General features: G+C 53.5%; 1 protein-coding gene and 1 non-coding gene across 6 annotated transcripts in view; one reads left to right on the top strand and one right to left on the bottom strand.

The window, feature by feature from the left end:
* sema3b (sema domain, immunoglobulin domain (Ig), short basic domain, secreted, (semaphorin) 3B) overlaps positions 1 to 15,999 on the bottom strand; it is a 421,273-nt gene that overhangs the window by 173,927 nt on the left and 231,347 nt on the right. For 4 of the 5 annotated variants that reach the window (XM_072472978.1, XM_072472977.1, XM_072472975.1 and 1 more), the window contains exon 2: positions 14,675 to 14,849. In XM_072472978.1, the coding sequence (XP_072329079.1) occupies positions 14,675 to 14,783 (109 nt within the window). In that variant the 5' untranslated portion in view covers positions 14,784 to 14,849. Of the gene's footprint in view, positions 1 to 14,674; positions 14,850 to 15,044; positions 15,384 to 15,999 lie in introns of those variants that run through there. The other variant, XM_072472976.1, reaches the window with a different exon arrangement.
* On the top strand, positions 11,118 to 11,309 carry LOC140388706 (U2 spliceosomal RNA). The gene has a single exon (XR_011934261.1). It is a non-coding gene; the product is annotated as a U2 spliceosomal RNA (small nuclear RNA).

Here is a 15,999-nt window from a genome sequence, read left to right as displayed (position 1 = left end):
GTGTGACAAGGGGTGTAGAGGAGGTGACTTCAAAGTGGAGAGATAAGAGGATTGGCACTTATATGCTGAAAGCTAGGTCAACAGGGCGGGTAACATTAAAGGGAAAGTACGAGATATCCATAGCACAATAACTGGAGGAAGGAATTAGTCGTGGCAGCTGCAGCCACAGCCAACTGCAGAGGTCTTCCCCCCAAAACAGTGGTAAAAGGGCAACCAGTTAAAATCCAAAACTCAAACAGAGAAGATTACACCTTTGCTGAGACTGAAGGTGCTTTCCCAAAATGTGGACAAATAACCCTGGGGCGCGATTCTCCGCTTCCGCGCCGGTTGGGAGAATCGCCTGGGCCGCCAAAATTTCCCGCGACGCCAGTCCAACGCCCTCCCGCGATTCTCCCAAGCGGCGGAAACGGCCCCGTCGAGTTCCGCGGGCCGGAGAATCGCCCGAGACACCCAAAGTGGCGATTCTCCGGCACCCCTGCTATTCTCCGGCACCCCTACTATTCTCAGGCCCGGATGGGCCGAGCAGCCAGCCCAAAACGGCGGGTTCCCCCCGGCGCCGTCCACACCTGGTCGCTGCCGGCGGGAACAGTGCGGGAACGCTGGGGGGGGCAGCCCGCGGGGGGATGGGGGGGGGGGGCCTCAAATGGGGTGTGGCCCGCGATCTGTGCCCACCGATCGTCGGGCCGTCCTCTTTGAAGGAGGACCTCCTTTCTTCCGCAGCCCCGCAAGATCCGTCTGCCATCTTCTTGCGGGCGGACTCGGAGAGGACGGCAACCACGCATGCGCGGGTGACGCCAGTTATGCGGCGTCGGCCACGTCATGTATGCGGCGCCGCCGTTACGCGGCGACAAGGCCTGGCGCGTGTAAATGACGCGGCCCCGCTCCTAGCCCATTATCGGGCCCTGAATTGGTCGGGATAGGGGCCGTTTCGTGCCATCGTGAACCTCGACGGCGTTCACAATGGCGTGGGCACTTCGCCGCGGGAGTGGAGTATCCCGCCCCTGGTGTGGGAACTATTTGCTGGATTTAACTCATAGAGTTGGGTGTTGTTTGGGAAAAAGGGGCATCCCAGAGTTTAAGAAACGAAGGTAATTGGAAACAAAGGGGTAACTTCATGTCATACTGTGTGTGTATAGCCATCAGTGTAGTTAAGTGTACTGTTGTAGTGTATTATAGTCCTTCTTGTCATGTGTTTTTCTTTTAGAAGCCCAGCTTTAGATTGGAATATTCAACCATCATAACAATAATGCCACCCGTGGCCACCCTCCCCCCCCCCCCCCCTCCCCCCCCCCCCCCCTCCCCCCTCCCCACCCCAACCCATTTCCATTTCCTTGGCACTCATTCAGGTCACCATCAGAGACATACTGGCCAGTGGAATCTCCCCTGGGCCATATCTGAGGAAGGACTTCAATTCTGCCCAAGAATATGCCTCGGTCCCATCACAATTCCCGGGGTTAATGTAACTGAGGTCCAGTTCTGCAGGCACTTGGTTTTCAGCATGGCGGGTCCCTAACCCCATAAGACCGTAAGACATAGGAGCAGAATTAGGCCACTCGGCCCATCAAGTCTGCTCCGCCATTTAACCCCACCTTAGTTCGGATGGGGGTGGGGTTAGTGACGATGGCAGCAGGATCAATCCTTGACAACGTTGGTCGGTCTAAATTTTGCATCACCTTGAGGGAGAGAGAGGGGGAGCGAGCAGGTAATGTCAACCCACCACTTCTGCCCCTTCAGCCAGCTCTACATTGAGGGCGAGGTGGGCTCAGAAAATGCCAGCTCCACTCAAGAATCTCGACGCCATCCAGGACAAAGCAGCCCACTTGATTGGCATCCGTTCCACAAACATTCACTCCCTCCACCACCGACGTACAGTAGCAGCCGTGTGTACCATCTACAAGATGCACTGCAGCAACTCACCAAGGCTCCTTGGGCAGCACCTTCCAAAGACATGACCACTACCATCTAGAAGGATAAGGGAACAGCACCAACTGCTCTTAGTCACAGCAATAGCCAATCCCAACCTGAGAAGAGATGTTGCCACTGGACTACAAAGGGGAGCAGAAACGCTGACATATTCTGCCCAGTGAGCATTGCATAAAAACTGTAGCATTTCGCTTCACGGTTTTCTGGCTAGGATCAAGCGTGGATCAAGCCTGAGTTCAGATATAACGCCCGTTCTTGTCAGCTCGGATCTGGTAGGTCTCTTTTGTGGCCACCATGAACTGGATTCAATTTGAATTTGATTTGGATTTTGGAGCGAGCAAGGAGATGGATTAGGGGCCCTGTTCACTCTGCGCATTGGCTTTTTAACTCCGAGAAAGAAATACTCTTCTTTTTTTAAACTGTAGCATTTCTGAAATCATAGACTCAAAAAATTTACAGTGCAGAAGGAGGCCATTCGGCCCATCGAGTCTGCACCGGCCCTTGGAACGAGCACCCTACTTAAGCCCACACCTCCACACTATCCCCGTAACCCACCTCACCTTTTTGGACACTTAAGGACAATTTATCACGGCCAATCCACCTAACTTTGGTCCAACGCATCTTTGGACTGCGGGAGGAACCCGGAGCACCCGGAGGAAACCCACGCACACACGGGGAGAACGTGCAGACTCCGCACGGACAGTGACCCAAGCCGGAAATCGAATCTGGGACTCTGGAGCTGTGAAGAAACTGTGCTATCCACTGTGCTACCGTGCTACCCATGATTGCAAGAGATCCTGGGTTCAAATCCCAGAGCAGCCCTTCAGTGTCATCCTCTCACAGTCATCGAATTATGGAAAGCTCACAGTACAAAGCGGCCACTGGTCCATCGTGCCTGCACTGGCCAGAAATCGAGCCAGCCGGTCTAATTCCACTCCTTTTAAATGGGTTGAAACTCACTTTGGGCAGTGAGCTCTAGACCCGCCACAACCCTCTGGGTGAAAATTCTTTTCCTCATCTCCCCTCTAATCTCTCTACCAATCACTTTCAATCCAAACCCCTCTCTGCAATAGGAACAGGCCCTTCCCGTCCATTCTATCCCACACAATGTTGCCCACCTCAAACAAATCTCCCCTCAGCCTCCTCCCCCTCCGAGGAGAACGACCCCATCCCATCCGAACTTTCCTCATAGCTGCAATTTTCCAGCCATATCCTCTCGAGGGCATTTGCAATCTTTTCACTAATGAGGTGACCAGCACACTGTTCCGAGTCGCAGCCTTGCTGACGTTTTAAGCAGTTCCAACACAACCTCCCTGTTATTATATTCTATACTTCAGCTAATAAAGGAAAGGATTCCGTTTGCCTTCTTAACCACCTTATTGACTTGTCCTGATACCTTCAGGTACTGTTACTACTGTTCTGCTAAGTTACTGTTATTGTTAATCTTCGTAATTTGTTTAGGTAAAGCAGTTCCTTATTTTAAACAACGTATTCAACTACTTTCTTTGGAACCTCAAGTTACCCTAACAAGGTACAGATTTTATTCTCTTAAAGTCATTACGTTGAAGAAGACAGGGTTGATTTATTCCCACAGGAAGACAGTGATGCAGTGGTAATGACACGGGACAATAATCCAGAAACCCAGGTAAATGCACAGTGGACATGGGTTCAAATCCCACCACGGGAATTTAAACTCAGTTAATGAAATCTAGAATTTAAAGCTAATTTCGGGAATAGAGACCATGAAACTATCATCGATTGTTGTAAAAAAAAACACTTGGTTCACTGCTGCCCCTTTAGGGAAGGAAATCTGCTACCCTTACCTGGTCTGGCCTACATGTGACTCCAGACCCACGGCAATGTGGGTGACTCTTAACTGCCCCTCTCAAAAGGGGCAAGCCACTCCGTTCAAGGGCAATTAGGGCTGGACAAGGCTGGTCTTGCCAGCGATGCCCTCTTCCCATGAAAGAATACATTTAAAAAAAAACAGTGGGCGCGATTCTCCGATGCCGTGCCGTTTGGGAGAATCGCCTGGGGCGCCATTTTCTCACGTGCGCCGGTCCGACGCCCTCCCGCGATGCACCCAAGCAGCGAGATCAGCACTATCTAGTTCTGCGCGGTGCAGTCCGGTGAATCGCCCGAGACACCCAAAATGGCGATTCTCCACCACCCCCGCTATTCTCCGGCCCGGATGGGCCGTGTGGCCTGCCCAAAACGACGGCTTCCCGCCGGCGCCAGCCATACCTGGTCGCTGCCGGCGGGAACAGCGCAGGAACGCTGGGGGGGCGGCCTGTGGGGGTGCGAGGGGGGTTCTTTCACCAGGGTAGGACTCAAAAGGGGTCTGGCCCGCGATCGGTGCCCACCGATCGGCGGGCCGGCCTCTCTGAATGAGGACCTCCTTTCCTCCGCACCCCGCAGGATCCATCCGACATCTTCTTGCGGGGCGGCCTTGGGGAGGACGGCAACCACGCATGCGCGGGTGACGCCAGTTAGGTGTCGGATGACGCGGCACCGCTTTTATGCGGCGCCAATGCCCGGCGCGCACTGACGACGCTGCTTTAGCGACACGCCCCCCCGGGTTTCTCGTGGCCCCGATCCTAGCCCATTGTCGGGGCCTGAATCGGTCGAGACCGGGGCCGTTTCGCGCCGTCGTGAACCTCGACGGCGTTCATGGCGGCGTGGGCACTTAGTCGCGGGAGCGGAGAATCGCGCCCAGTGATTGGCAAAAAACCCTGAAATAGCAGGAAGATAAACTGCTTGATAACAACGAATGTTTCGTCTCTGAATGCACTGTCTGATCAGGATGGTGGAAATAGATCTGATCGCAGCTTTCAAAAAGGAATGGGATAACAAATAATGGCAGGAACTGGGGAACGTGCCAGGGAGTGGGACTGGCTAGGCTGCTCTTCGAAAGAGCTAGCACAGACACTATGGGCCAAATGGCCTCCATCTGTGCTGTTCAATTGAATAATTGTATTGCCCTTCCCAATCTGGGGAGAATTGACTCACGACAGACGAGGGGAGCCTTCTGGTCTGTTCTGACTCTTCTGTGCGAGAGCTGTAGGGAAAGAGCAAGGTGGTGGGATTAGATGGTGTTGGTAAAGAGCTGGCACAGGAACCATTTGCCAAACGGGCATCTTTCTGTGCGGCAAACCTTGAGCGCACTCACTGCCATCAGCTGGACCACTGGGAGAGATGGCAAAAACCTGCGATAAACTGGTCATCTTCCACAAAAGGTCTGCCCTTGCATCCGCCTCCTCGCATCATGTGACACATCATAGATTACATAGAATTTACAGTGCAGAAGGAGGCCATTCAGCCCATCGAGTCTGCACCGGCTCTTGGAAAGAGCACCCTACCCAAGACCACACCTCCACCCTATCCCCATAACCCAGTAACCCCACCCAACACGGAGGGCAATTTTGGACACTAAGAGCAATTTAGCGTGGCCAATCCACCGAACCTGCACATCTTTGGACTGTGGGAGGAAACCGGAGCACCCGGAGGAAACCCATGCACACACGGGGAGAACGTGCAGACTCCGTACAGACAGTGACCCAAGCCAGGAATCGAACCTGGGAACCTGGAGCTGTGCGGCAATTGTGCTAACCATTATGCTACCGTGCTGCCTCTTGATGCCACTCTGACCCTCTGCAATCTCTCCATTCAACACCCAGCAGCGCTCTTTAAATTTGAGTGGATTATAAAACACGAAACCCCGAAGCAATCTGTTAAAAGACATGCCTCTATCAAACACAGAAGCTACTCAATGTTTCGAAGAAGCCACTGTGTATATCACGGGGCGATATACAAAGCCAGATATGCATTCTTGGCACAATGTGGACACACAACTCAAATCTCGTGTTGTTATGATCGCTGATGGGAAGTTCCCTACAGCATCAGGAAGCTTATCAGACACAGGAAAGATTTGTCAGATGTTTATCCACACTGACACTCCCCCCACCCACGCCCATCCCCAGCGTGGGCACTGGCCCTTTAAGGAAGTGCTAACAAACTCCGAATTCAGTATATGTACATGTAAACGCCATGTGCTTTGTTGTGATAGTTTACCACAAGATCTGCCCAGTAATTGGAGCTCAGGGGCGTCATTCTCCGACCCCCCGCCGGGTCGGAGAATGGCCGTTGAACGCTGTGAATCCCGCCCCCCGCCCCGCCGGAGATTGGGCGGGGGCGGGAATCCGGCCGCGCCGGTTGGCGGGACCCCCCGCTGGATTCTCCGGCCCGGATGGGCCGAAGTCCCGCCCAGAAATTGCCTGTCCCGCCGACGTAAATCAAACCTGGTATTTACCGGCGGGACCAGGCGGTGTGGGCGGGCTCCGGGGTCCTGGGGGGGGGGGCGCGGGGCGATCTGACCCTGGGGGGTGCCCCCACGGTGGCCTGGCCCGCGATCGGGGCCCACCGATCCGCGGGCGGGCCTGTGCCATGGGGGCACTCTTCCGCCTCCGCCATGGTGGAGGCCGTAGCGGAGGCGGAAGAGACTCTCCCCACGGCGCATGCGCGGGAAACTGACAGCGGCCGCTGACGCTCCCGCGCATGCGCCGGGAAACTGACAGCGGCCGCTGACGCTCCCGCGCATGCGCCGCATTTCCGCGCCAGCTGGCGGGGAAACAAACGCCATTTCCGCCAGCTGGCGGGGCGGAAATCCCTCCGGCGTCGGCCTAGCCCCTCAATGTTGGGGCTAGGCCGCCAAAGATGCGGAGCATTCCGCACCTTTGGGCCGACGCGATGCCCGTCTGATTGGCGCCGGCTTTGGCGCCAGTCGGCGGACATCCCGCCGTTGGGGGAGAATTTCGCCCCCGATATCTGTTACAAACCTCCCAGGCCCAAAGCATGCACAAAGCCCCCAAAACTCTTACCACAAGCTCAAGAGAAGATGGCGATCGTGGATTTTCTGTGGTACTGGCAGAGCTCCCACATGTTGTTGGAGCTATGAGGAGCTACGAGATGGCGGTTTCTCAAACAGGCCTCTCACGATCGGCCATCCGTTACAGAACTGGCGTCTTTAATCTTTCCCGTGATGGATGAAGAATTGAGCGGTTTCCACGGTGATCGGCAGAATCACTAAATTGTCCCCTGGGATGAGGTGGTTGTCTTTTAACAAGAGGCTGGGTCAATTGGGCCCAATTTCTCTCGGGTTTACACGAACGAGAGGCGATCTTACTGAAACACGATTCTGGTGGGACTTTTTAGGGTGGGCACAGGTATTGTTTCCGTTGGTCAGGGAGGCAAAAATGTGGGGCACAGGCTCGGGATTAGGGGCCTAACATTTAGGACTGAGATGAGGAGCAATTTCTTCAGTCAAGGGCGTGTGAATCTTTGGATTTCTCTATCCCAGAGGGTTGTTGAACATGCTCAAGACAGAAGGATTTGGACAAGCTAGGCGAGTGGGCAATGAAGTGGCAGATGAAATACAATGTGGAAAAATTTGAGGTTCTGCACTTTGGAAGGAGGAATTTAGGCATGGGCTATTTTCTAAATGGGGAAATGCTTCGGAAATCAGAAGCACAAAGGGACTTGGGAGTCCTTGTTCGCGGCGGCCGGCAGAGTCCCTTCGGCCCCGGCTGGCGTGGCGCCAAAGGCCTTCCACGACGACCGGCGGGGCGCCAACCACTCCGGGGCGGGCCTAGTCCCTAAAGGTGCGGAGGATTCCACACCTTTGGGGCGGCCCGACGCCGGAGTGGTTCACGCCACTCCGTCCCGCCGGGACCCCCCGCCCCGCCGGTTACGGGAGAATCCCACCCGAGGTCTTTGGGATAGATGGATCTTTTGCTCTCTCGGGAATCAAGGGACATGGGGAAGTGGGCGGGGAAAGTGGAGTTAATGCTGGAGATTCTCAATGATCAGATTGAATGGTGGAGTCATGCTCAACCCCTGCCCCTAGTCCTTCTGCCACTTCACGCCAGGCACCCAGTTTGGCAATGGAGGCCCAAGAGGGGATCACAATGGTGCTGGGGAATGGAGTGCATGGTCCTTTAACTGCAAAGGTCCAGGTCTTTCCACATCAGCATGTTAGAAAGCGTGGGGGAGGGGAGGAGGCGTGGCACAGCATTCTTGCCTCTGAGTCAGTAGGTCATGGGTTCAAGGCCTGCTCCAGAAATCTGCACATAAAAATCAAAGTTGAAACACCACTGAGAGTGCCGCAGTGTTGAAGGTGCTGTTTTTTCTGATGAAATGTCAAACCTTCAAGCAATCTACTCTCTCACGTGGCGGTAACAGATCCCTCGGCGCTATTTTGAGGGCGGGCTTAGGAGTTATCCCTCAATCAACATCACAAAATCAGGTTATTTGCTGACTCAGGGTCCTTGTGTCCGACTTGTGCAGTCTTAATACCAGAGTGTTACAATTACTGGAGGTGAGAGTTCAGAATTTGGAATTATATGATCCCAAAGGTAGTGGGAAGGTGTGGGTGGGGGGACGGGGGGGACGACATTCTCTAGCAGAGCTCGATAAAAACCTGATAATTCATCCGTTTCTGTGCAGTAAATCATGGGTTGCACACCTCCGCTTTCAGAGACTGCCCTCTCCTGTGAGGACCATCTCCGCACAACTCATCGACACACCCCAGAAAACCACATTGTGAAACCACTCCCAAGAAATGTGGGCCTGTCACTTTCCAAAGGAACGTATTTTGACTCCATCCCCTTTTCCACTTGTGGAGAAGGTGCACAGAATCTCGACATTGTCTAAAAATTAGGGCTAGATAAGATTCAACTGGATAAGATTTTAGAGTCCGTTATTAAAGATGAGACTGTGGAGTACTCGGAAGTGCATGATAAAATAGGACTGAGTCAGCAGGGCTTTGGTAAGGGAGGTCATGTCTGACAAATCTGTTGGAATTCTTTGAGGAGATAACAGGAAGTTAGACAAAGGAGAACCTGTGGACGTGATCTATTTAGATTTCCAGAAGGCCTTTGACAAGGTGCCATATAGGAGGCTTTTCAATAGGTTAAGAGCCCATGGTGTTTGATGTCAGATACTGGCATGGATAGAGGATTGACTGACTGGCAGAAGGCAGAGAGTCGGGATCAAGGGGTCTTTTTCAGGATGGCAACAGTGACTAGTGGTGTGCCTCTTGGGTTGGTGCTGGGACCACAACTTTTCATTAACGATCTGGAAGAAGGAACTGAAGGCACTACTGCTAAGTTTGCAAATGATACGAAGATATGCAGAGGGACAGGTAGTATCGAGGAAGCAGGGAGGCTGCAGAAGGACTTGGACAGGCTAGGAGAGTGGGCAAAGAAGTGGCAGATGGAATACAATGTGGAAAAGTGTGAGGTTGTGCACTTTGGAAGGAAGAATGGAGGCATAGGCTATTTTCTAAATGGGGAAATGCTTAGGAAATCAGAAGCACAAAGGGACTTAGGAATTCTAATTCAAGGTTCTCTTAAGGTTAACGTGCAGGTTCAGTCGCCAGTTAGGAAGGCAAATGCAATGTCAGTATTCATGTTGAGAGGGTTAGAATACAAGACCAGGGATGTACTTCTGAGGTTGTAAAAGGCTCTGGTCAGACCCCCATTTGGAGTATTGTGAGCAATTTTGGGCCCCGTATTTAAGGAAGGATGTGCTGGCCTTGGAAAGGGTCCAGAGGAGGTTCACAAGAATGATCCCTGGAATGAAGAGCTTGTCATACGAGGAGCGGCTGAGGACTCTGGGTCTGTACTTGTTGGAGGTTAGAAGGATAAGGGGGATCTTATTGAAACTTACAGGATACTGCGAGGCCTGGATAGAGTGGACGTGGAGAGGATGTTTCCACTAGTAGGAAAAACTAGAACCATAGGACACAATCTCAGATTAAAGGGACGATCCTTAAAAACTGAGACGAGGAGCAATTTCTTCAGCCTGAGGTGGTGAATCTGTGGAACTCTTTGCCGCAGAAGGCTGTGGAGGCAAAGTCACTGAGTGTCTTTAAGACAGAGATAGATAGGTCCTTGATCAATAAGGAGATCAGGGGTTATGGGGAGAAGGCAGGAGAATGGGAATGAGAAAAATATCAGCCATGATCGAATGACGGAGCAGACTCGATTGGCTGAGTGGCCTAATTCTGCTCCCATGTCTTATGGTCTTATAATAATAATCTTTTATTGTCACATAGATCGTCCAGGGGAGATGTTACAAAGAACTACTTCACTCAAAAGCTGGTAGAGGTTCGAAACTCTCTCCCACATACAGCAGTGGAAGCTGGATCAGTTGTTAATTTTAAATCTGAGATAGATTTTTGTTAAGCAAAGATATTGAGGGATATGGGCCCAAGGCAGGTATATGGAGCTCGGTCACAGATCAGCCATGATCTCACTGAATGGCGGGACAGGCTCGAGGGGCTGAATGGCCTACACCCGTTCCTATGTCCCCCTGTACCTCCACGTCCCGAGTGCCCTTTACCATCTGACGTTCCCCATTCACCTCCTATTCCTGAACCATGACTCCGGATTTGTGTGTCAAACTCAGGGATTCCTTCGCTGAGAGCAGCAGTTTAACAGGCAAACAATGATTGTAAGAGCAAACATCAAACCCCCACAACCAGCCCCCTCTCCCCCCTCCCCCCTGCCCCACCCAACTGAGCGGCCTGTTTAACTGAGGACAAGGTTCAGTGCAGCCGCAATCTTGAGCAGTATTTAACAGCGACACGTAATTGCCAGTCCTGTGCCCCTTGTCCTCTAACAGTAACTCTTTCAGTTTCCTCTTTCCGCAAGAATACCTCCCCAACTCCTGCTGACTCAAACTCACCCTTGTCCGGTGCCACTAGTTCAGATTGGTGAGCAGGCCAATTCTGCCACATCACTGCATAGTTTGAATTACATGTAGAAAACGTGTCAGCCGTGACTCAGTGGGTAACCTCTGGAGTTACAAAGCCCTGAATTTGAGCCTTCCTTCCGGAGGCTTAATCACAAAATCCAGGCTGACACACCAGTACAGTAATGAGGGAACTCCGCACTCTCAAAAGTATCATTTGTATAAAGGGTTGCACCACTGACGAGGGTGTTAATAAATCCCATGACATGATTCGAAGAACAGATCAGCACTCCCTGGTGCCCTGGCCAATATTTGTCCCTCCATCAACATCGCTAAAACAGATTATCTGAACATTTGCTGTCTGTGGGAGCTTGCTGTGCATAAACTGACTGTCAAGCTTCCACCGCCACAGCAGTGTCAACGCTTCACAAGTACTTTGTTGGATCGCTTCTCGGCCTTTTGGCTAAGATCAAGTGTAATGTAGATTGAGCCTTTGGCTCAGATCTGGTATGTCTCTCTTGTGGGCCATGAATTGGATTCAATTTGAATTGGTTTTTGGAGCAGGTGAGGAGCTGGATTAGGGGTTCGCCCCTGACCCACACTCTGAGCCCTGGCTTGGTAACCCAGAAAAAGTAATTTTTAAAAAGTACTTTGTTGGTTGTAAAACAACTTTGGGGTACCCTGAGTTTGTGAATGCCGTACAAATGCGAATCTTTCTCTGTCCCGTCAATTCACATGAATCAGTGGAGGAAAGTTTAGCAAATCAAACTGATGCTTCCTTCTAGGGGGGGCAGCACAACATTGTTACACACATTTAGACTTAAAAGGTGTCCCACACCTTGAGATAAGGGGCAACAAATTTAAAACAGAGATGAGGGGACACTACTTCTCTCTGGGAATTCGCTATCCCAGAGTGCGGTGGTTGCTGGGACAATGGGTAAATTTAAGGAGTTGGGCAGATGTGTAATTAGAAGTGGGTTTAAGGATTACGGAGAACAAGCAGGACGGTGGAGTTGAGGTTATGATGATTGTATCGAATGGCGAAGTAGGATCCAGGGGCTAAATTGTCTATTCCTTCTCCGAGTTCTTATGTCCAAGAAAGAACTAGTCTGTCTAAATTCCATCTTCCAGCTCTTGTAATCTGGGGCGGGATTCTCTGACCCCCCGCCGGGTTGGAGAATCGCCGGGGGGCTGGCGTGAATCCGGCCCCCACCGGTTGCCGAATTCTCCGGCACCGGATATTCGGCGGGGGTGGGAATCGCGCCGCGCCGGTTGCCCCCCCCCCCCCCGGCGATTCTCCGGCCCGCGATGGGCCGAAGTCCCGCTGCTGGAATGCCTGTCCTGCTGGCGAGAATCAAACCACCTCTCTTACCGGCGGGACAAGGCGGCGCGGGCGGGCTCCGCGGTCCTGGGGGGGGGTGGGTGGCGCGGGGCGATCTGGCCCCGGGAGGTGCCCCCACGGTGGCCTGGCCCACGATCGGGGGCCCACCGATCCGCGGGCGGGCCTGTGCCGTGGGGGCACCCTTTTCCTTCCGCCTTCGCCATGGTCTCCACTATGGCGGAGGTGGAAGAGACCCCCCCCCCCACTGCGCATGCGTGGGGATGCCGTGAGCGGCCGCTGACGCTCCCACGCATGCGCCGCCCGGCAATGTCATTTCCGCGCCAGCTGGCGGGGCACCAAAGGCCTTTCCAGCCAGCTGGCGGGGCGGAAATCAGTCCGGCGCGGGCCTAGCCCCTCAAGGTTAGGGCTCGGTCCCTCAAGATGCGGAGGATTCCGCACCTTTGGGGCAGCGCGATGCCGGACTGATTCGCTCGGGTTTTGGCGCCGGTCGGCGGACATCGCGCCGATTGCGGAGAATCCCGCCCCTGGTGTTCTTCATTAATAAGAAGATTTCTTGATTAAAAAGGGATCAGATGTTGTGGGGAGAACGCAGGAGGATGGGAATGGGGAACATTTCAGCCATGATCGAATGGCAGAGCGGACTCGATGGGCCAAATGGCCTAATCCTGCCCCTACATCTTATGGAGATGCAGGAGGCAGACAAGTGCTTTGCATCTGTTTCTGTAGCTTCATTGTCCTGGAACAGATCACTAGCCTAGGAGGAGGCAGTGGTGTAGTCGTAACGCGACTGAATATGTAATCCAGGGACCCGGTTCAAATCCCACCCCAAAGGTGGAATTGGAATTCAATAAAAGAAATCTGATATTATAAGCCTATTATTGGCCACTGGGGTATCCCTGGAAGAATTTTCGCCCAGTGGGGAGGGGTCAGAGACGGAGGAGGACCTCTTAGTGAACCTGCTCCTGCGCCTGGCCAAACTTGCCATCAACAGGTCCAGGCATGTGGGTGACTGAGGGGGTCATCTGACCCGACTGTCTGCCCCTCTACCTGGGCCAAATCTACGGCCAGATGTTCCTGGAATCCAAAGTCCCAGATTAATGTTTTGGGGCATGAGTTCAAATCCCACCAGGGAAGCTGTGAAACTATCATTGATTGTCATTGAAATCCATCTTGTTCACTACTCCCTTCAGATAAGGAATATGGTCACCGACTTCTAAGCATTCAAGGCATCCACTGGAAAAAGGATTTGGGCGCCATGGAAATGCAGCGCAAAGTGCCCAATGTAGGGGGTGGAGATTGCATTTTTTAAAAAGGACCTTTGCGGTCTGCTCAACGAAAAGTAAAGACACCTTTTTTGATGGATTCCATTTCGATAGTATTGAATGGGGCAGATCATGCTGTCAACTCAAGCCTAAGCCATCCCACCCCACCCCACCATCTGCTCCATCTCTCCTCCCGTCATCTCATCAACCAATCTGGCGACCTGCTCAGGACAGGCTCCAGCCACAACTCCTCGCCCAATTTTGATCAGATCTCCCTTGGGGCCCATGGCTGGGTCTCAGTGCCTGTTCATGACGAGAAAGCTGGGGCGATTTTAATTTCTCCCTCAGTATTAAGTCTTTCCAATGAAGCTATTAAACAAAGGCTCTGCTCGCCCAATCGAGCAGATATAAAAGATCCCAGGGCAATAGTTTGAGGAAGAGACTAAAGGAGGAATTTCCCCCCCCCCCTCCCCTCCGCCGCAGCGTAGAGGCAGCCAGCCATTGGCTGGCGGGTGGACCATCCGGTGCCGCCGATGGGATTTTGCACGGCTTGCATCCTCCGCCGCCATGGTTCGTGACGCGGCTGGGGAGGGGCGGTTAGTCGCCATCGGCGGGATTGGAACATCACTTTGACGGGACGGGACAGGAAATTCCGGCCTGAGAGTTTCCCCCGGTGCCCCAGCCAATATTAACCCTCAACCAACATCACTAAAACAGATTACACGGTCATTACCACATTGCAGTTTGTGGGAGCTTGCTGTGCACAAATTGGCTGCTGTGGTACAGACTAAGTGGTCGCACTTCAAAAAGTGTTTAATTAGCTGTCTGAGACATCCTGTCATCGTGAAATTCAAATCTTGCCTCATTCAATATTAAATATTCGGATAGAAAGCTGCTAATGACACAAAATCTGCCAGGAAATGGCTCTTTCCACCCCCCACCCACCTCCACCAGTCTGTCCATGTGGAGTCTGTACGTTCTCCTCGTGTCTGCGCGGGTTTCCTCCGGGTGCTCCGGTTTCCTCCCACAGTCCAAAGATGTGCAGGTTAGGTGGATTGGCCATGCTAAATTGGCCCTCAGTGTACTAACAAAAGGTTAGGTGGGGTTACGGGTACAGGGTGGAGGTGTGGGCTCAGCTAGGGTGCTCTTTCCAAGGGCCGGTGCAGACCCGATGGGCCGAATGGCCTCCTTCTGCGCTGTCGGGATTCTAGGATTGAAAAAAAATCACAGACAAGGTAGAGCTCCGATCAGCCTGAGAGGGTGAACTCACGTTAAATCTTACCTGCAGCAATAAATAGACAGGACGTCTCAACCAAACCGCTCACTAACAGACACCTCACTGCGCTGCCAATATATTTTCTCAAGGGAAGGGGATCGGTTTGCAAAAGGTACTCACCCTTGTAAGACATCTTCAGCCTGGGGTTGTTGCTGAGGGTCCTACCCTGGGCTGCAAGGGCTTGAGCAGTGAGCAGATAGAGCAAGAGGCAATTCCACAGAGGGGCCATCGTTCCTGTCACAGCAGCAGCAGTGGAGAGAGCGTTACAGAGGAGAGCCAGTCACACCATCAAACCCTGAAAAGTGCAAGAGTGAGAATGGATTATTGCACGGATCTTGTGCGATCCACAAGCTCAAAGCTGGGGGGGGGGGGGGGCAGGTACAAACAGCGAGGTGCAGAGAGCCACATAGAGAGTTAGAACAATCCCCAGCCACTTCTTCAAAACAAATGCAGAAATTGACAGAAAGTAAGTTTCTGAATGAAATCCAACCTGTTCCGTTCACCAGTGTGATTGGGTTGCAAACACACACACAAGGCTTTAACTCTGGACACAACTCTCTGGAGCAACAGTTCCTGGAATGCACTTTGTTCCAATGTCCCCAGCCCCTTTTGTCGTGGCTCTTTGCAGTTGAACAGGTTCAAGAGGAGAGTTTGAATCTACCCCCGTCCCCACTCTTCATCGCGCCTGCTCCCTGAATCCAGCATTAAGAGGTGCTGGCGTTGTGACAAGAGCTCGCAATCTGCTCACACGCTTCATATCCCCTGGCACAGGCGACACGATGAAGAAGGAAGGGAGAGTAAAGACTGCCCTCTGCATTGGAGAGAGAGCAGCATCAGAGAGAGAGAGGGAGAGAGAAAGTGTGTGCTTGAGAAAGAGAGAGAGAGAGGGAGGGAGAAAATATATCGGAGGGAAAGAGGGAGAGGGAGGGAGGGAGGGGGGGGGAGAGAGGGAGGGGGGGGGAGAGAGGGAGGGGGGGGGAGAGAGGGAGGGGGGGGGAGGGGGGAGAGAGGGAGGGGGGGGAGGGGGGGAGAGAGGGGAGGGGGGGGAGAGAGGAGAGAGGGAGGGGGGAGAGAGAGGGGAGGGGGGGGGAGGGGGGAGAGAGGGAGGAGAGGGAGGGGGGGAGAGAGGGAGGGGGAGGGGGGAGAGAGGGAGGGAGGGGGAGGGGAGAGAGGGGGGAGGGGAGGGGAGGGGCGGGGAGGGGGAGGGGGGGAGAGAGGGAGGGAGGGGGGGAGAGAGGGAGGGAGGGGGGGAGGGAGGGGGGGAGGGGGGGAGAGAGGGAGGGAGGGGGGGAGGGGGGGAGAGAGGGAGGGAGGGGGGAGAGAGGGAGGGAGGGGGGAGAGGAGGGAGGGAGGGGGGGAGAGAGGGAGGGAGGGGGGGAGAGAGGGAGGGAGGGGGGAGAGAGGGGAGGGGAGGGGGAGGGGAGGGGAGAGGGGGAGGAGAGGGG

Source organism: Scyliorhinus torazame, chromosome 13 (assembly GCF_047496885.1).
Source record: "Scyliorhinus torazame isolate Kashiwa2021f chromosome 13, sScyTor2.1, whole genome shotgun sequence".
Classification (NCBI taxonomy): domain Eukaryota; kingdom Metazoa; phylum Chordata; class Chondrichthyes; order Carcharhiniformes; family Scyliorhinidae; genus Scyliorhinus; species Scyliorhinus torazame.
This window is presented reverse-complemented; position numbering and strand designations above follow the sequence as displayed.